General features: G+C 34.3%; 1 protein-coding gene across 1 annotated transcript; it reads left to right on the forward strand.

The window, feature by feature from the left end:
* Positions 1 to 6,833: 6,833 nt before the first annotated feature.
* Positions 6,834 to 21,227, forward strand: cnir (cornichon-like protein). Its single transcript, XM_069835693.1, has 5 exons — positions 6,834 to 7,055; positions 8,391 to 8,459; positions 12,403 to 12,515; positions 17,047 to 17,187; positions 19,233 to 21,227. The coding sequence occupies exons 1-5, from the start codon at positions 6,981 to 6,983 to the stop codon at positions 19,297 to 19,299; spliced, it is 465 nt and encodes a 154-aa protein (XP_069691794.1). The 5' UTR covers positions 6,834 to 6,980; the 3' UTR covers positions 19,300 to 21,227.
* The last annotated feature ends 239 nt before the right edge of the window (positions 21,228 to 21,466 follow it).

Genomic DNA, 21,466 nt, shown 5'->3' on the forward strand with positions numbered 1-21,466 from the left:
TTATTTATTCTGGTGTAGTTAAGGCCATCAGGCCTTCTCTTCCACACCACCAGAAATACAAATACAATAATAGAAATAAAAAGAAAAAAAATCACTATAAACAAATAAAGCCACACAAATACACACAAGTTGCAGTCACACGAACTTTAAATGAGTGATCAAGTATCGTAATTAATTGTATCCTAACTAATTAACATAAACAATAAATTGCAATTTTAATCTAGAGTAAAAAAAAAAAAGTACTTCAAGCAGTACTTAAAAAGCATTACTATGGCAGATGATAGATGAAATGGGTCTACTGGAGAATACGATACGGAACTTCATGGTTTTTTGGTACTTTGAGTTTTTTTGTAAGACTGAGAATTGGTGTTAGGTTAGGTTTGGTTTGTTAAGGCTTTTGGTATGCCTTGCATATATAATATTACGTCATCATTGCCATCTTTATTTCATCAGTGGGGTGCATTGAACTCTGTTTCACAACTGGAACAGACTCTAGTGGTCTTGCATATGACAGGAGCTGAAGCAGACAAGGAAGGAGATACTTTAGTATCGCTGTCTGTCTGCAGCATGTTCTATGGAGTTTGTGTGGTTTTGTGCGAACTTAAATTTACATTCTCAGATTTATTTTTTCCTCTAAATGAAGCTCAACTACTTAAAATAATTGAATGGTGACTGTGCATAGTATTTGGTTGCAACAACTTGCAAGATAAAAGAATTAAAGAATTCCACATGCAAGTATACACTAGTAACTTAAATTAATTTTTTTTTTTTTTTTTAACTGATGGTGGGTACTTGACTGTTCGTCATTCACCCAGTAACTTAAACTTATTGACGAGTTCATTCTGTTATTTAACATTTATATAGGCCTACACATTTGTACTACCGAATTTAATATTTTGGAACATTGTGTAAATTGAATCACTAATTGCATAGGAAAATATACAGAACCTATTTTGATACAGGTAAATATTTATTAGTCCTACTGCATAGCATTGATGTTTTACCATGTCAAATTTTGTTAATGGACATTCTAAGATTAAATATACCTTTATATTATTTATATATTATCAAATAAACATGAACAAAGTTTTTTTTTTTTTTTTTTTTTTTTTTTTTTTTTTTTTTTTTTTTTTTTTGCTTCCTGAGCCAGAGTTGAGCTCGGTTGATTCCCAGTTGGGATGATTATCTGAAGTTTTCCTCAACTGTAAGGCGAATGTCGGATAACCTATGGCGAATCCTCTGTCTTATCTCGCCAAATATCTTCTCCCTATCTCCCATTCCATCGATGCTAAATAACCGAGTAGTTTATACAGTGTCATTAAATAACCAAATTTAAAAAAACTTGTTCTGAGTATAAATTTTTGTCATTTTCAAGAGCAAAAACTTCATAGCATAATTGGTATCAGTTTCACACAGCCGCGGCCTGCAAGGTGAAGTGACTGAAGTGGCTCTTCACCTACATTTTAAAATTATAATCACAATAATTATGCATTTTCATTTTATCATAGTTATAACCTGCTCACAAATCTCCTATCGCTATCTGAAAGACGAAAGCCTCGTGAAGTGTCTGGGTGTATCGCTGCACACTTTCCCTTTCGTGTCGCTTGCTGATACTCACCCCCTATATAATGTAAGAGTAGGTACTGGTTTTCAAGAAGAAACGCTTCTTTTTCCACATTTCTAGTACACAGGCCTGTTGTAGGTTGCCATGGTAACGAGCATTGACCCTCCAAGGATAGAAGAGCCGTTCCTTTGCCTATTCAAGGAATAAAGAAACAGGTTTCTAAACACCCCTCGCTTGTCCAACCCGCCGAACCCCGACAAGGCGACAAGTGCAAACCCATTGTCAGTTTTATCCATTTCTTGGTGAGAGAAACAAGTTAATTTTGTATTTGTGTATTATTTAGTGATGTTCATAAGTGATTTTGCGAATGAATCCAGAAAACGATGTAGTGTGTAATTTATTAGAGACACCGTTTTCTCGTTGGCGCGAGGAAGATAAGAGAGACTTATTAGTGTTTAATCGCCCAACTCCGCGTTTATCAGTGTCTGTTAGAAAACAAAAAAAGTCCGGAAATTCTTATCAATTGCATTTTAAAAGTACCTGGTATGGGGAGTATACCTGGTTATGTGGCAGTGTTTTTCTACAAAAACTTTTCTGCTGGGCTTGCCTTTTATTAGGAGTGAAAAAGAACGTTTGGAATAACGCGGGGTTTGGCGATTTTGCGAACTCAACTCGTGCATTTCACAAACATGGGGATTCGAGTGAGCATTTGAAGTGCGTATTGCAATTGAAACAAGTCGAAAGAAATTTGAACTCAATTCGTGATGTGTTACAGGAGTCGTCCTTATTGTGTATTAAAATATTTAATGAGAATGTTCGGTTAAACAGGAACTTTATGAAAGTTGTGGTTCAAGCCGTTATATATTTAGCGAAACAAGAGTTGCCATTTCGAGGACATGATGAACAAGTTTCGTCACATAACCGCGGTAATTTCAAAGAACTGCTCCAAACTTTGCTCTCCGTAAGTTCCGACGAAGTTAGAAATCAATACAATAAAATTAAATGTGTATTCAGCGGCGAGTCTAAGACAATACAGAACGAACTAATTGAATGTATTTCAGACTACGTATGTAACCAAATCAAGAAAGAAGTGAAACTGATTTTTTTTCATTGCAAATTGACGATGCGATGGACGTTGGACAAAACTGTCAATGCTCTATAATAGTAAGATTCGTGACTTCACATGGTAAACTGGTAGAGCGTTTCTTAGGTTTTTATGACGTAAGTTCTGATCGGACTGCACAAGCCCTGTTTGAACTAATAGACAGCATCTTAGGGCCTTTGAATTATCGTAATAAATTGATAGGACAGTGTTACGATGGCGCTAGTGTAATGTCAGGCCACATAAATGGCCTACAGAAAAAAGTCAAAGATGAAGTTCCTCAAGCTATTTTCATTCACTGTCTAGCGCATCGTTTGAATTTAGTTCTGCAACAGAGTTGCAACAGTATTTCAAGTTGCCGAATTTTCTTTGCAAACTTAAGCGGAATTCCCACTTTCTTTCATCATTCAGGTAAACGTAACTACATTCTAAATTCGATAGTTGGAAGGCGAATTCCAACAGCTGTGGAAACGAGGTGGACATCGAACTCCAAAATACTCAAAACAGTAGTAGACAATTGGGACGGTTTAAAAGAGGTTTTTGAAGAAATAAAAATAAATCCTGGAACTGATAGTACTTCCATCCGTCAATGCGGAGGGTTCTTGAATGACATGAATGACTTTGAATTCAGTTTTTTGGCTCTGGTTTTTTATGACATATTCAGTCTAACTGATGTTTTGTATGATGTTCTGCAAAAGAAATGTTTAGATATAAGTTACTGTGCAGCTAAAATTCGAAGTACTTACGATTTGATTAATAGTAAAAGAAATGAAGAATACTGCAACAAAATATTTCGTAATGCAAAAGTGAGAAGTAACTGCAACCATAAAAGACAGCATGCCCAATTATCCAATGAAGACATTTTCTTCAAATACAAGTCATTGTTTTACGAGATAGCAGACAATATTGTCACAAATTAATACTAGATTTTATGACTTGAACAAAATATCATTTCTAAGTTTGTAGATACAACAAAATTTAAAGACTATTCTAAAGAATTTCCATCAGGTGCTTTGCAGAACTTGATCGAGTGCTACCCATCCATATTTAAAAAAAATCAACGTTTACAAAATGAACTTGAACTTCTTTATGGTGATAGCAATTACGGTGGCGTTAACGCTTTGAAAGCATTGGAGATGTTACGTCAGAGTGATGTTCATCAAGACGTATTCCAGGAAGCGTATAAGTTGTTTTCACTTGTAGTGTCTTTGCCATCCACCAGTGTGTCCGTAGAAAGAAGTTTTTCGTGTCTAAAGAGAATAAAAACTTATTTGCGGAATACAATTTCCCAGCAGCCTTTGTCCTCCTTGGCCAACATTTCTATTCATAGAGAACTTCTTTCGGAACTTGAAGGAAAGCCCAGCTTTTTAGACGACATCATTGACAAATTCGCAGCCCTGAAGAACAGGAGAATAGACCTACTCTACAAGAGATAAGGTAAGATAGAAAAAATATTGTTTCTTGTCACATACAGTTGTCAGCACTTCACTTGTCTTCTGAATCACGGGCCGCCCCTGGTTTCACGTTAAAATAAAATATATTAGCAAGCAAAACAGTAGCCTATATGTTAATGGATGCTAATATAAATAGTAATATCACGCATTTTTCTCATTGTAGTAGTTATTTATGAAGGTTTCAAAAACAAGTTGAAAATGATAGATTGAAAGAGATCAACTCTCTGATACAGCAGGAGGGTAATAAAGCTATTAATCTGTAATATATATATATATATATATATATATATATATATATATATATATATATTACAAAATGTAAGAAGATAATTTTGATTGCAGAAGGTTAAAGGAGGGTCAATGACTTTAAAATTCCTTTCGATATAAAGCAAAAACGCGTATCATAAATCAGGTTAGAGGTTTCCAAGCTTTTAAATAAAGTTAATAACTTCAAAATTACATTTTATTCATATCTAACGTCATCAACGTAGTATAGGCTACTCCATTTTATTTCACCGAGTGCAGTTCGGTGGCTCCTTTGAACACCAACTTACAGATTTAGAGTCAAGAGGAGTAGAATTCTACTCCTCTTGTTTAGAGTTCTATGGTGGAATGGAATATAGCCACAGTCTACTATATACAGTCGCGAAGCTTGAGGTGTTTTTTTTGCAAATCTCGTGATAAAGCGCTCCAAGCGGTTAGCAACTAGAAACAATAGACTGTCCATGGTCGACTTTGGACTGTGTCGTATTTCTATCGCGTGCTAGCTCGTTGCATATTTCACATTGACGCTTGTAAAATGTTCGTTATTGGTTGTAATGAAAATGTTAATGGCTAAAATATAATTGGAATAATAATATGGGACAAGGAGGAGACGTTTGTAGTGCTATAAATTGTAGCAACAGTAAGAGAAAGAGGCCAGAGTTATCCTTTTTCCGATTTCAGAGAGATTCAGAAAGGTTCCTGGGTTTCCACAAGAATGCTGTGCAGAAACAAAACTGTTAATTTTGAAGTTATTTGTGACTGTTAGAATACATTATATCCTTAAATTTCACAATGAAATGTTTCAGTTTAACCGATAGGACATTAGATACCGGTTAAAGTTCTGTCACTTAGGCTGCTAAATTTCCAGAGAAATAAAGGTTAGGTCTACTTTTTTTTTTCAGAGGATATGTTTTTAATTGTAGCTATTAATTTTGTTATTATTTTTATGTGTTATTTTACTAAAGACGTAGAAAAATTAAGTTTGTTTTAATGAAATTTATTGATCACGTTTTATTTTCAATTCTGGTGGGATTGTTATTGCTTAGGCCTACTTTTTTGTCAAAGGATATGTTTTTAATTATAGCTGTTAATTTTGTTGTTATTTTTATTTGTTGCTTTACTAGAGACGTAGAAAAAATCTGTTACAATAAAATTTATTGATCACGTTTTATTTCCAATTCTGGTGTGATTATTATTGCTTAACCTCATCCCACTTTGTTAACTACGTAAGCCTACACTACAAGTACCGGTACACGTAAGTTACTCCATTAATTCATATTTCAATTATTATTTTTGTAAAGGGAAATGCAAATTAATATTTATTGGTTTCATAGTTGATTATCGCTATAATCTTGAATGAGTGAAGCTATTATAGTAAATTTCAGTTCGTTTTGCACAAACAAAAATTATATTAACTTATTTCTTGCAGTTATCTTCGAGTTTATGGTGGAATTTAATATACTTCATTAAAATAATAAATTAACTTTATGCATTTAATATTTCAATAATGGAAGGAAGGTGTTAATTTTTCCAAAAGAACACAACGAAAGTGTAACATATTTTGTCGTCTGCTAGGAGAGAGATCTGCGATGATGAGGCGATAGTAGCGATCCTAGTGGTGGGCAACTACCCATGTTTGCATTTTTACTACATATTGAGCTTCGCGACTGTATATAGTAGACTGTGATATAGCTGTATCCCCTGATCACGGTTGTATAGTATTATTCAGTAATCCGATGAAATGAGGAGGGAGGTGGCGTGTTTTTGTGGAATGATAGAGGGAAATGGGAGTGCCCGAGAAAAAACCCTCTGCAATGTCTGCTTTGTGTACCAGCGCTCTAGCACTTGAGCCACAGATGAGTTTGATTAGAGTCATTATTCCAGTGAAGCACCGGTACTTTAGTACTTAAAATCATAAGACTAGGTCATAGAAATACTTCTAGTATTTCTATGATCTAGGATTAAACCAAGATATTGGAGACGGTCTTGATTAAACACACTATAGATAGTTGGCAACCCTGTCCACTGTTAATGCACTTGCCGACCACTCCGTTTTTAATTAACATTTATACGCAGTTAAAATCTACAATAATTCAGTATTGCCATTATTATTATTTCTGAAGTCTTTCATTTCGTCAAAGGATTCCGATCTAATATTTGAAATATTGACCCCCTTGAACAGCAATGACTTCGTAGTGAAGCATTTGGTGGAAATTAAATTTCCCTATTACAAGTTAGTTTGGTCAATTCCATAAAATAATTTTTTAATATTTCATAAAATACTGCATAACAGATTGATATCGCTTATATAGTTTATAAACAAATAAACTCATTATTGCTAGGATATATATTAAATATTTCGTGCCTACGTGTAATCCCTGATCGGGGTGTAATGTCACCCACTATCTTGATATAATAGAGGTTTGCATGACTGAGTAATCCAAATATGGCGCTCTTGTCATGCTCTTATATTTACCGGTATCACTGAAATATACATTTGAACCGTATCTATCAAGAAAGTGAAGTGTCATAACAGTCAAGTTATACAAACAACGGAATTTTAAATATTTATATATTTTTAATACGTGTAATCGATATGGTGTCTGATCCATTGCTGTTTACTTTTTCGTTAGTAGATACAGGAGCTGTTCTTTTCTTACTAGTTTATTTCGTATCCTTTTTAAATATTTGTACGGTATTAGTGTTTCGTTATAATGGCGAAGTAGCATAGAAAATAATAATTGTCTTCTGCATCTTTACACTAATTAAAAGTGCAAGATCACATAAGTATGTGCTACAGTGTCATTTGTAATTAACCTGACTAGGCACAACAGTCCCCTGCGGTGGCTGAATGGTCAGACCTTCAGCCTGTCATGCAGGCGATTCGGGTTCGAGTCTCGGTTAGACCTGGAACACTTGTGGCGGGCAAATCGCAGTTGGGGTTTTCCTCAGGGTTCTCCCGTTTTCTCATATTAGGCATCTGGGCAACATTTATCCATTTCGTCATCATTCCATAGCATTCCCCGAACGCCGACTGGCCTAGGGATGAGGGGTGTTGTCTGCTCGAAACCTTGGTACGCAGCGACCCTTAGTGTAGTCAGCCAGTGTGGGTTTGGGAATGCGCCTAACTTGAAGGTTAGAACAATATAGCGTTAAAGGTCGCGGTGCTGGGCCATAGTGCCCCTCTCCCGAAATTCAATTCCATTTCATCCCATCCTGACAAATAAACTACTTAATTATAATAGAATTGTAGATACAAATTCAAATATTTGCTATTTGGAAGAAGCTAAGATCTTTGAAAGTAATCCTGCAGAGAAGTTAATGTTGGTTGTTTTAATAAACGAAATTAACCAATAATTATGTAGGATTTGAGGCTCTGCCGACATTAGATATGGAATAATTCTTCTCGAGTTCTCAACCAGTTGAGTTAGATAGTTGCTTCCAAGCTTTCGATGACTAGCTCTGCCATTTTCTTCAGGGATTGAAGTGACTTCAGAGCTAGTAATCGAAAGCTTGGAAGCAACTATCCAACTCACCTGGTTGAGAACCCGAGAAGAATTATTCCATAGCCAATAATTGTTTTGAGATAGGCCTATATCCCTTTGGGAAGTATAGGCCTATATAGTTTGCCTACTTCTTAGTAAAAGCTGTCTAGTAGTTGTCTTCTTTTGACAGGTTCTAGGCAGCAAAAAAGTCGGAGTTCTATTCAAAGCAAATTCAGCGCGATTTGTGATACAGAAATGACTGTCTGGAGAGATTTCTCTTAATAATTCAGTTTTCTGTCAACATTCCATGTTTAGGCCTATTTAGTTTATTATCGACGCTCAGAACCCCATTATTACCTACAAAAGTGTGCACTGTCCACCATAACTCAGGTTAATTAAAGGTAGATTTTAATGTCCAAGTTTCAGACATTTTGTTTTCTGTCTGTTATTATTATGAAGTCATCATTTTGAAATGTATCCTACATGAGTAATATGTAATAACTTCCTTAATGCTAATTCAGGTTATAACGTTATCAGATCTCGAGTGTGATTATCTAAATGCTCAACAATGTTGTTCGAAACTGAATATGGTAAGTCAGGTGGTTCATTTTTAATAAACACAGTAATAAATTACAGACAGGTCAGTTATTTCAGGCTTCCAGGACATTTCGGTTGTGATGATAGTTTGGGTTAAACACCCAAAATCTTCAAGCCTATTACACATTAGTTATTACGGTACTAAAACTTAAATTTTGTAGAAGACCCCGACTCTAACTAAATATCATTATTTAGCTCACTATCTGAAAACTATCACAATGGTATATGCATACAGTGAACCAATAGTACTTCAATTATAAAAAAATATATATAATAATGAAAATTTAACCGCAGACAACATAAAAATGGCCTATAAAAATCTATAAAGTGAAGAAAATAACCTGAAACTACATCTAAATGTTAAAAAAAGACTTTAATCTTGAAAACATGAAAAAAATACATTTTGATGACCTATAAAAACCCCACATATCTAACATATTTCATAGAGAATGTACTTAATTGTCACTATGCATTGTTTCAGACTACTGAGAAAAAATATGATTTTTTATTAAAATTCGGGCTCTACTTATGAAAATTGTTTATGGTCTTTTATACAGTATTGTACCGGTACTGTACTTTACTTCAACTAAAGTTGGCCTGTATTATTTCAATAATTTGTGGTGCCCTTATTTTGGGAGTGAATATTGATATACTTTCCTGTGAAAGATCTTCTTTTTTTTTTTTTTTTTTTTTTTTATCTTATTGAAGATTTTTCTGATAGCTTTATATATTTTAGTTACATGTTATCAATGTATCATATCGTTGTCCATATATAGAGTCGTAATTGCATGCAGTAAATACATGTAGAATATTTTATGATTAGAAAAAAAGCAAAAATAAAACCAATATAATATAAACAGTTTATATTATACAATTATTGTATACTTAATTATTAAGAGGTTCTTTAGGAAGTTATGGCTAGGAATTAATTACGGTAATAAATAAAACACAACAGTTGTTAAGTTTGAGTGTTTTATTGAAATTTAATGCTAAATATTACATTATTAGAGCATTTTTAAATTGTACTTGAGTTACATTCAACAAAGAGCTTAGCTCCTGTACATCGTGCAAAGGGTGCAAATAGCCATAGTAGCTGACGCGCCCCTCTTAAACCCTACTACTACTACATCGTGCACCTTTAATTCATCAAAATCAAAATGTGTTTGAGAAATTACAAATGACTGCAAGTGTAATAATATCAGAAGTTGTTGTTGTTGTTTGCTAATGCCGAATTTCTGACAATGAAATCATTAATTCTCTTGCTCTCCATTTTTCACCCAAGGACGCCAAGTTGATATCGGAAGTAGGCTACACGATTTCCTTTAGATGATCTCCCAGTCAGAAGCCTGTGAGAGATCTAGAGAATGCAATTCCTCAAACATATTTCGAAAAACCAGAACTATGTGATGTGAAAGAGCTGAGCTTTTGAGTTGTAGCCTATATAATGGAGGACAGTTTCAACACCTTCTACAAACGTTTAATATAAAATCTATTGCATTAAATCTCAGTAAAATATTTAAACATGGAAAATACTATGTTTTTTCTTTTATTAATTTATTCCTTGCTATATCTTCATAAAGAATCTTGTAATTGTACATAATAATATGTTTATACATTTTTTTTTAAGTGTTGAATACTCTGTACATACTTACTGTACGCATTTTCGAAATACTTTGTATGTTATTTATTATTTTGTAGAAAGTTATTTTATATAGGGCACCTTTCCGTGAAAATTAATTTTTTAGATATATGTGACCCGTTGCGCGAAAAGGGACCTGAAGTCGTGAAAGGAAATTTTACAAGAGAGCAAAATAACGAATTTGCGGTGTAAAAACTGCATTTCTATGTTTTGACATCTTGTGCTACCTGTAGACTTTTTTTACATACTAAACTAGAACATAGTTTTACACAGTGCTTCTTAAATACCTAAATCTTTCTTATAGTTGCTAAGAAAACAAATGAAAACTTTAATTTGCATTTTTCTCGAAAAGTACATAATGTAATATCAATATTCAATAAGTAATATATTAAAAACTATAGCACCTAGAACCATGAGTTTTTTTTAATGCTCAATATTTCATCCTCTTTTTGAAACCACAAAAAAACAAAAAAATGAAAAATCCGACTTTTGGTCCCATTTTCTGCAACTAAACTATTTCCAACTAAAGATTGAAGTAGACGTAAACAAAACCGAAATGTATTACTCCGCAATCGCAAGGTAGCTACCAAAGCAGCCACCAGGGCGCATTATTTTCAGCAAGTGAGCACGCAGGACAGCCACCATCTGATATATTGCAGACAACATTTCAACACATTCATTGAACTAACTCGTAAAATGCTCATAGAGGGTTAATATTATTATTTTTCTACTGGGAATAGTGGATTTTCATTTTCTGTAGATTCGTGATTAAATGTTATTCTTTGAAGAGTGGAGAATTTCTTTAATTCTACAGAAATTTATTTGAGGTTGACAACACTGAATCTCGCACTGTGTTATACCAGCTGTGCTGATGTGCTTTGTGAAGCTGCAAGTCACCTTGGGAGGGATTTAATGCCTATTACGCATGCGCGTTGCCATAATACACGTTACAATGATTTAACACGCAATGTCTGAAACTATTAATATAAACATGTTGTTTAAATCATAAGAAAGTGTTCTTATAAGCATGTTTAATTCACTCGTATTCCATTTATATTATACATTTTATTATTTTAGAAGGAACTATTTTAATATGAGGAAGAAGATGACAAGGAGGAGTTTGGAGGCGTTGTGCGTCCAATAGCCAATCAGGAACCATTAAGCCACGTGCATTTATTTACATTTACTTCAATCTTTAGCTGGAAAGAGAGTAATCACATATTGTGTATAATCTATATGAAATGAGCCAATTCAGTAGTGACATTAACAACAGAATTGTTATATGCCAGCAATTGTAATGAAAAGCACCAGAGATGAGAGGTAACTTACCAGTCATGATGAGACAGAATTTACCTCAGAAGCCAGAAGGAAGTAAGTCCAAAATCTCCATTTTGAAATGATGAGATGAATGTTTCGCTCTTTTTGAATGTTTCTCTTTCTAAACAATATACCGAAAGTGATATGAAATGTAGTATTAATTAATTTAAATGATAGCAATTGAGTTTAAATACATGTGTCTTGCTTCCTTTTGCCAGCAATCAATAGAGAAAGTTTCACATAACTTTGTCACTCACTTCTTTGTAATATTGAAAAAATATGTGTAAATATCCATCCCTGCAATTCGGAAATACCAACATGAAAATAAACATAAATCATATATATGAATAGTCCACTGCTATGGAGTAATGGTTAGGCTGTCTGACTGTAAAACAAGCGGGCCTGGGTTCAAATTATGGTTGGGACAAGTTACCTGGTTGAGGTTTTTTCCAGGGCTTTCCCTCAACCCATTAAGAGCAAATTCTGGGTACGTTTCAACATTGACCCCCAGAACTCGTTTTGCTGGCATTATCACCTTCATCCATTAAGATGCTATATCCTCCTGAACCCTGAAACATTTGTTGTTTTATTTTTAAAGTTCATTATAATTCTATACTTCAAAAAAAAAGTCACTGACATGAGGAAAAATGCCGAAAAAACTTTTCAGGTGTATGAAGTACGGTATAGTATATTATACTTTCAGGACTCAGGAGGATATAACCATAGCAGTTGAAAAAGCTTCGTAAAATAAGCAACTTATATATATATATATATATATATATATATATATATATATATATGTATATATATAAAAGCCCATGTTTTGGTGCTTACTTCCTTTGTCTTCTGACTCAAGAAAAGCACTTGCTGGCAGGTTTGTGTGATAATCATTATGCTCAGAGATGGTTTAAGTCACATGCCCTGTCTGGTTTCCACAAATATTCAGGCACTTGATGCAAGTTTCTGTTTTTGGTTTGCAGTGGGTGTTGCCAAAGTTGATTGCCCATGGCTTTCTGACACTTCTGCTCCTCCTCCATGCTCACTGGATTCTCACACTTGCAAACTTTCCATTGGCAATTTGGCTGGCTTATGAGTAAGTTAACTTTTTTCTTTAACTTTTTGTTAAATTTTCACTTTTTGTATACTTTGTGACCTGGTAGAGTGTAAGAGAAAGCCCTATGGTCTTAACTGTGCCAGTATAAATATATTATTATTATTATTATTATTAAGTCTGCTACTATGGTATTGTACGGTAGAGATACAGAATATTAGTCTAGAACCACACATTTATTTGCGGATTTGGTTTAGAAAGATGTGCAGAGCTTTTTTTTTTATTATGATGCAGTTTATTAGTATAGATTAGTCTAGATTCATACATTGTTTGTTTGCGAATCTGTTTTTAAAAGATGAGGACAAGGCCTTTTTTTTTTTTTATAGTAAAGGCATCCACACAAATTTCAACCATATTTTATGCTGAAATATGATGGATGGAACAGGTACAACGAAAGTACATGATAACCATTGTTCAAATCATTGAGAGCTTTCAGACATTTAAATATTGCTTCTCCACTTTATTTCTTGAAAGTGTATCTAGATTTTAATATGGGGTCATTTTCAGTAGTTTTTATTTTCACTTTCTACCATATTAGATATGAATTTATAAATTTGGAACTTACTTCATTGTCATCATTTTTTCTCTACAGTCCTCAGGTTAATGTAGGTTAGGTTATGAGCTGAGCTCAATGCTTAGCTATCAATCGATACTGAAGTGATTCTCTTTGATTTCCCCCAGGCATTTTCGAACCACCATTGTTTTGTTGTTTTAACATTTTATTGATTCTGCATAGCTTCTGCAGTTTGACTTTATATTGAACAGTGGTTGGAGCTCAGAAATAAATGTTGCAACTTTGGGAGGTAATATCAGGAGAATCAGTTTGAAGCATTGTATCAGCATTCTGCTATAACATGATAAAGATGTTTTTTGTTGGCAAAGCCTACCGAACTGTTTGGTAGTTACTTAACTTTCTGTAATTTATCATTGATTAATAGAGACGTTACTGAAAATGATGTTTCTCTAACTTTTCTGCAAGCGTTGCACAAGTTCCTATGTTCACCACTGTTCTTCCTTTTTGTTGGCCTTCAGACCAACCTAAAATGGTCGAGAGCCTATTAATTTCACCCAGTGCTCTCCCGTCTAGGAGAATTACACAGACAATCCTGAGGAAAATATAAACTTTCGTAACTTGACTCATCAGGTAAATTTTAAATCTTCAGCAGTCATAGTGCACTTTCCAAGGTAATAAATTGTACTTGACTGCATCCAGTTTAGTACATTGAAGCAGATATATTACAGCATTTTTCATAAAAGTGTGTGTCTAATGCCTACCCACTTCACTTGCGTGATTCGGGTTATTTTTCAAAAGTAAGAAGTAATTTTAAATGCTCATATTTTCTTCTACATAATCTTAAAAATTCTGGCACTGGCTTATTACACAACAAATGGAATTTTCTTACATCACCATGACAAGTTTGTTTCTGATTGTTCTCTTGGTTGCATTATTAGTAGGCACTTTCCTGTAACTTGGCCTTCAAGATCGCCAGATATTAACCCAGCAGATTATTGGTTATGAGGCCATCTGAAGGAAGGAGTGTTCTTGAGCAAACCTAGGACAATATTGATGAGTTGAAGGACTTCATCGCACACACTATGGCAGATATTCCAGAAGACGGAACTCAGAGCTGCTGTATTCAACGTTGAAGAGAGGCTGTTATTTGTACAAAACGAAATAGTGGACATTACAACATCTACGATGAAATTACAGCAATGAGTAGTGATGCAAAAAAATCCCAATTCTTTTATAATATGCTGATGCCAGAATATTTAAGATTTTGTAGAAAATGAAAAAAATTTGAGCAATTAAAGTTACCTCTTATAATAACCACTTCCCTTAACATGTAAGGGTTGCCATATAAGACAGATTATATTAAATGTAAGATATTAAAAAATGGACAATAATGATAAAAAATAGATGTGGAGAAAGTTGACAATAACAAAAGTTTTTTCTTTCTTTCCTCACTTTTCAACATTTGGAAACATCAGTGATACCCACATTCTGCAGATGACTTGTCACTATTTGCCTCATTATAGTTTAACTCCTCCTACTTAATAATGAAAGGGATTTACTGAAGCTAAATCATGGGCCCTCGGTAAGAAATTTTGTCTCTCTCATAGCTGGTCTTTCACTTCATACCCTTCCGCATATCTTGAGAGAATTTGTTTTCATTGTTTTATGACTCCACCATTTGCTAGAAGACTAATAAAGAACTCTTTTTCAAAAGAGAAGATTGAAGTGTGATCAAAACTTGAGTTTCTTCTTTACATATAGCACCAGTGCATCCAAGATTATGCAAAAGTTATTATTTTTTTCCATTTAACTTAGGTTATTCCTGTATTCCTCAATCAGTCTGAAAGTAATCCTAAACGAATTTAAGGCATGTTAAACTGGCACCATCATTATTTTATACACAACTCTTGACATATGGTGGAAGTTCTGTGAACACCCTTAACAACTTACATTATGCTGAATCACTGTTAGCATAGAATTTTATTGTAAAATGGATCGTGTTAATATCTCCTACAAACTCCTGAAGTATGTAATATTTATTTCTTAGTACTCTGAAGTAGCACTTTAATATAGATAATGTCATCTGCTTTTCATGTGAAAGAGATGTGGCAAGCTACTTGTGGTGGATATTAAGTCAAGGTGGAGATCTCTTCTTCTTGCATGGCACTACAACCCATTGTGGGCCTTCATCTTTTCTATCCGCTGATAGCACCTTTCATCTCTATAATCCAAATCCCACTGAACACAATCCCATCATCTATTCTTAGGCCTATCTTTTGGTCTGGATCCTTCTGATCCTTGAACAATTTTATAATTTCATCTCCGATCTTGTGGAATTCGGAATATATTCTTCTAAGGATCTTTCTTTCAAAAACGGCAGTCTGTATGCATATATCCTTATTCAACATCCATGTCTGTGTCCACACCTGTGGAGTAACGGCTAGCGCGTCTGGCCGCGAAACCAGGTGGCCCGGGTTCGATTCCCGGTCAGGGCAAGTTACCTGGTTGAGGTTTTTTCCGGGGTTTTCCCTCAAGCCAATATGAGTAAATGCTGGGTAACTTTCGGTGCTGGACCCCGGACTCACTTCACCTGCATTATCACCTTCATCTCATTCAGACGCTAAATAACCTAAGATGTTGATAAAGCGTTGTAAAATAACCCACTAAAATTTAAAAAAAAAAAATCCATGTCTGTGCACCATATATTACTATTGGCATGATTAAAGTCTTATAAATTTCCTCCTTGATGTTTCTTGAAATAATTTAATGTTAGGCTCTACTCCCTATTCTTGTAGCAATCCTGACTTCGATTCCCCCCAATATTCATCCCAGCTTGCTCGACCCCAGTTCCTCCTTCGAACTCCTGTGCTGACGAAAAGTCGCGAAACTAGGCTCGTTAATTCCTCGAAAAGTCTCTAAGTTAGGCTAAGCTCTATCCCTCAATTGCGAGAACTAACCTCGACTCTAGTTCCATCTCTCCCTCTCCCACATCGTACCCTCTGGGCAAGCCTAATACTTACTCAGGCATTCTCATTACCCCTGTCTCCATTACACTTAAATTCTACCTCACTAACGTAATTCTTTTCACATTGACGTCTGAGGACGAATTTCTAAATTACCAATTTCTACCGCGACTCTCCTGTTTCCCCCACCCCAGAACCAAGGAAAATCATATAATATTTTTTCTTCTTATTTTCAGTAAATAAACAAAGATTGTTAAAACAGTCTTACTATAATAAAACATCATCCTCCTTTAAACTTCGACCCTATTGTCCTGTCACTCCCTTTTCCCCTCCGTCCACCTCGATGGCACGCCAAAGAGATGTCAACAGACACCAGTGCATGACAGGTCTATCCCACGTTTTTAAACTTCAGAAAAAAAAAAACTATTCTTTTTTCACCATGAATGGAAGCAGTGTGTTGAACTCCTCTTCGTCAATAACAAAGATAACAAGGTTATGCATATCCAACAACAAATATCTCTTGAACATAAACCCTAGATGGTGCCTTCTATCGTATTTTGCTGTGTGTAGGCCCTTATTCCACCAAGCCCTTCAGTTATTTTATTATTTATCATTCCTTCATTTATAGTTTCACTAATCATTCCTTCATTCATAGTAGTTTTCTGCTCAAGGGCAGGTCCTTCACTGCAAACCCAGTATTCTCCAGTCTTTCCTTTTTTTCTGCCTTCCTCTTTAGCCTCTGCATACTATCCATCAGATTTTATTGTTATTATTATTATTATTATTATTATTATTATTATTATTATTATTATGTTATTGTTTATTATTATTTCTTTTTGGCAATTGTTGCTGGTGCTCCTGCCGCTGCCATCATCACCACCATCACGACCACCATCATCATAATCACCACATGGTTTTACATTCCATTTTTATTATTTTACAAATTCTTTCATAATTATTGACACTTTAGTCTTGTTAATGTGAAGGGATTCTCTGCTTTGTCAGCTTGAATGTTGAATCTTTCTGTATTGTCCAGATATTTGACTGTTCCCACGGGTAACACAGGAGTGTTTGATCCCACTGAGATTCATAATCGAGGGCAGCTGAAGAAACACATGCGAGATTGCATGATCTACCTGGGATATTATCTCATCTTCTTCTTCATTTATTTGTATTGGTAAGTCTCATCAGTATAAAATATATTGAGTTCCACTTTTGGATGATTCTTGTCATTTTTACTTTTACATTACATGTACAGTCTTAGAAAAATTTTTGTCGCATAGATACTTTATAAGTTCCAGAAAGGAGGCATTGCTCATAATCAAACATACAACGAAACAAAACTGATTTTATTACCTCAACTAGTCCTTCTCTTGTGAACCAGGTTGCTTGTCCTCTGATCATGCGCACTGCCTCCTTTCTTTGACTTATAAAGTATCTATGCGACAAAACTTTTTTGTAAGATGTACATTAAAGAAAGTGTGTTATTTGTTGTTGTTGGTCTATTCTCCTGACTTTAGTTTTTCTCCCATTAGCTATCTTATATCCCAGTTATATTTTGTTATTGTAACCTTCAGGGGCATTGATTTTGGTGATGGTTTGGCGTTGAAGCAAATTGTAAAGGAAGAGAAAGATTGTGATGCTAGAAATGATCGATTTCGAGAAACATTAGTTTTCAGCATCTCTGATCTTCCCCCCCCCCCCCCCAAAACTTGTTTTTGGCCTGCCATCTGTATACAGCATTTTATCCTAAACAATTGGAATCTATTAACAATTAGTATCTACAACCAGGAATTATTCACGTGTAATGTAAGATGAAGTGGCAAATGAAATTATGTAGTCTGTCTTCCCAACAATTGTTTCGGGGAAATGAATTATTATTTTTTTACAAATTTTTTTTTTAAATCCTTCAGACAAAAATTTTAGGATTTGAAAATATTATATCTATTCTAATTACTTTCTAAAACTAATAATCTTAGCTATTATAGAAATGGAACAAAAAGGAATGTTATTTTTCTATCACTCAGCCTCCTATAAAATTGAGTACCCGGTCTTTCCCGGGGGTAAAAGGCGGTCAGAGCGTGGTGCCGACCACACCACCTCATTCTAGTGCCGAGGTCATGGAAAGCATGAGGCTCTACCTCCATGCCCCCCAAGTGCCTTCATGGCGTTTGATGGGGATACTTTTTTTTAAGTGAAAATATGTTTGCAGAATCTACTGTATGTTCATTCCCCCCAAAATGATTTAAAATTCAGAAACTGAAGAAATGTGTGATATTATCATTGAATGCGATATTCAGTCAATAAATAGGGTCTATAGGCACCTTATTAAAAAAGCTCACTTGAAAAGGGGAATACTCTTGCGTTAGTGGACATGTGAACATAGTTTCATTACAGCAGAAATAATTAGACATTTGCAACTCTCTTATCTTACAAAGTGAAATCAGATGTAAGCATAAAATAATCATCATCACTATAATAATTATTTTATCATCATCATTGCAGTGATCTTCATTTATGTAGTACTCTTACTGAACTGAACAATGTAATTAAACCAAGTACGACCACAATTTGAAAACCTCGAAATATTCCGAATTCCACAATATGACATGTTTATTTTATTTATTTTTATCGAGGTCGAAATATTTGTAAATATATGTCAGTCTCCTCCAGGGATTAGAGAGATCAGCAATTAAGACTGTAAGCTCATTAAATGGAACTTCTATTTTTATTATTACTTGTCAAAATGTTGTTGAACATAAATATTGATATTTTCACTAGAAAGTCATTTCCATTGTTAATTTGTACATGAGATGGAAGCACCCATTCAGTTTATCTTCTTATGTCAGTATATAAAATTGTATTTTTAATGACAGTATTTTTTTTAATTATGGTTTATTTAACGACGCTCGCAACTACAGAGGTTATATCAGCATCGCCGGTGTGCCGGATTTTTGTCCCGCAGGAGTTCTTTTACATGCCAGTAAATCTACTAACATGAGCCTGTCGCAATTAAACACACTTAATTGCCATCGACCTGGGCCGGGATTGAACCCACAACCTTGAGCATAGAAGGCCAGCGCTATACCAATTACGCTACTGAGGCCGACATGACAATATAAAAAACCCCATTACAGCAAACAACTTTTCTTGTTACTATTATTGTTAATTTATTTATTTCATTACGATTTTACAGGATATGTTTTGTTTGTTTGTTTGCAGTTTAATAATATCACTACTTCAGGGTGATCCCTTAACAAGAAACGAAGACGACATGACAGAGTTTTGAAGATATGAGCTTTATCCTTTGTAAGAGACTGAACTCCGACGTTAATTTATTTGAACACATTTTATAATTGATATGGACAGATCTTGGATGTATGTAACCACATTGTTATGGCCATAAAGACATGTGGCAGATTAGGATTAAAAATCCTATATACACTTGCATAACCTGCACACTCAGAGTTGGGGATATTGGCAAGTGAAAGCACACTAGTCACTGTTAAATTACTAGAAGGTGAAGGTTTCTTTCACCTGTTCTCAGTTATCATTACATTCTCTTGTACTGGTATGTTAATTTATAGTGATAAAGTAGATTTATTGGTAAGCCCTACATTGTATGAATATAGCTGCTGTTTGTAAGTTTATATATTCAGTGGGAAGTCCAACTCTGTCTCATTAAAATTAAAGTTAATTCTCTTGCATTATACATCATAAGGAAACATTTTATGTAATGACAAGATTTGGCGAGAGTTGGCTAGCCTACACTTACAGTTATGCATTGTCTATTTAGGACCATTGAGAAAAAGTTCGTACAGCAATCTGTTGTATGTGGTGCACATTGTGAAGGTGGATCTGCATTACACTGTTCATGGTGATGATGATGTGGAATGATGGCAGAGTAAGTGATAGTGCTCCACATAAACTTGTTCCAAACACTGTCTTTTACTATCGTACATTCCACTTGGACATGTTGCAATTTGAACTCAGATCTTCTGTATGAAAAGATGGTATTCTGACCATTTGGCTGACAGTACGTCTAGGATAATATATGTTGAGCCATTTCAATATTTTTCCCACAAAATCTATAGTCTAGATTATTACTAAACATCCATTTTAAATAGATATTTCTTTTTAGGTTTTTATCTTATTAAAAACCGTATCATTATTCTAATCCGATACCTGTTAAAAAAAGCTAGTGCTTCAGTTGTTAGCTCTAGTGATGGATAGTTTACTGATCTTGACAAATGTCCCCCTGTAGAAGTAACACCCTAAAGCTGTAGAACATTGTACCATCTTAAATGTTGCCCACAATGTATCATATGTTTAATCTACATTTTATCAGAATGATTACCGGAATATTAATGGAGAAGAGGTGGTATGATGGTAAGAGAAATGAGTTTACTCCACGAAATCTGCCCGAAGACTTTATCCAATACATAATCCAGTTGGATTCGTTGGTATTTGAATTCCCTTGTCTCTTTTGTGCAAAGCCAATACTCATACTAGCTGTTTGACTAATGATGCACTCAGTTTTCTTAATCTAACATTCGAATAAAGGAGTATGTATCAGTATTGGAACAATAATATTCTTAGTACTTTCATGCTGTTGCTATTTCAAGTAGGCAAAGTTTTCTGTTGTTTTTATAGATTGATCTCTGATAGCAGATTAAGTGATTTTATAATTGAAGCACACATCCCATAAAAGTAAAACGAGTTGATGAATTCAGTAAGTGTATAAACATGCAGGCAATGACGAGGATTTTCCCCTTACCATTTTCAGAACAGTTTATCTGTCTTACTAGATCAGAGTTGAGAGTTGGATTCTCGAGCTACGTAGCAAGATTTAAGTTTTTACAGTATTATGTTTCTTTCTACATTTCGCTAAAAATTTCCTTAAATTATATCACACCCAATTCCTTCAAAATCGTTATTTGATTGCTACTTCACAGTAAATCATCAGAGCTCAGATTTTTATGGAAATTTATTTTTTATTAACTGGTTTATTAACAATGCTAATTTGTTTATAAATCCTGAGCATTATGCTCTGCTTGCACAATTTTTATATAAGACTTTTTCCTTTTTCTTTTTTTTAAATTAAATACATAGCCTACATTACTTTTGTTTCATTGCCTTTTTTGCATGGCTGGATAGTATCTTTTTTATATTCGTGAATACAGCAAATTGTTGTTCATTTTTAATTTGTATTACAATTTTCATTGTGTCGTAGGCCTACATTATCTTTTTTATATTCGTATATACAATAAATTGTGGTTCATTTTTAATTTGTATTACAATTTTCATTGTAGGCCTATATTATTTGTTAGGAGATATATGTTAGTACTGTACATATTACACTTGTTTTCCATTATTTCATTGTAGTGTTATACAGCAATATGAAAGTACTTCAGTGCTACTAATACATGAAAAGTGCCAAAACTTTATATTTCAAA

The sequence above is a fragment of the Periplaneta americana genome, chromosome 9 (assembly GCF_040183065.1).
Source record: "Periplaneta americana isolate PAMFEO1 chromosome 9, P.americana_PAMFEO1_priV1, whole genome shotgun sequence".
NCBI classification, from domain to species: domain Eukaryota; kingdom Metazoa; phylum Arthropoda; class Insecta; order Blattodea; family Blattidae; genus Periplaneta; species Periplaneta americana.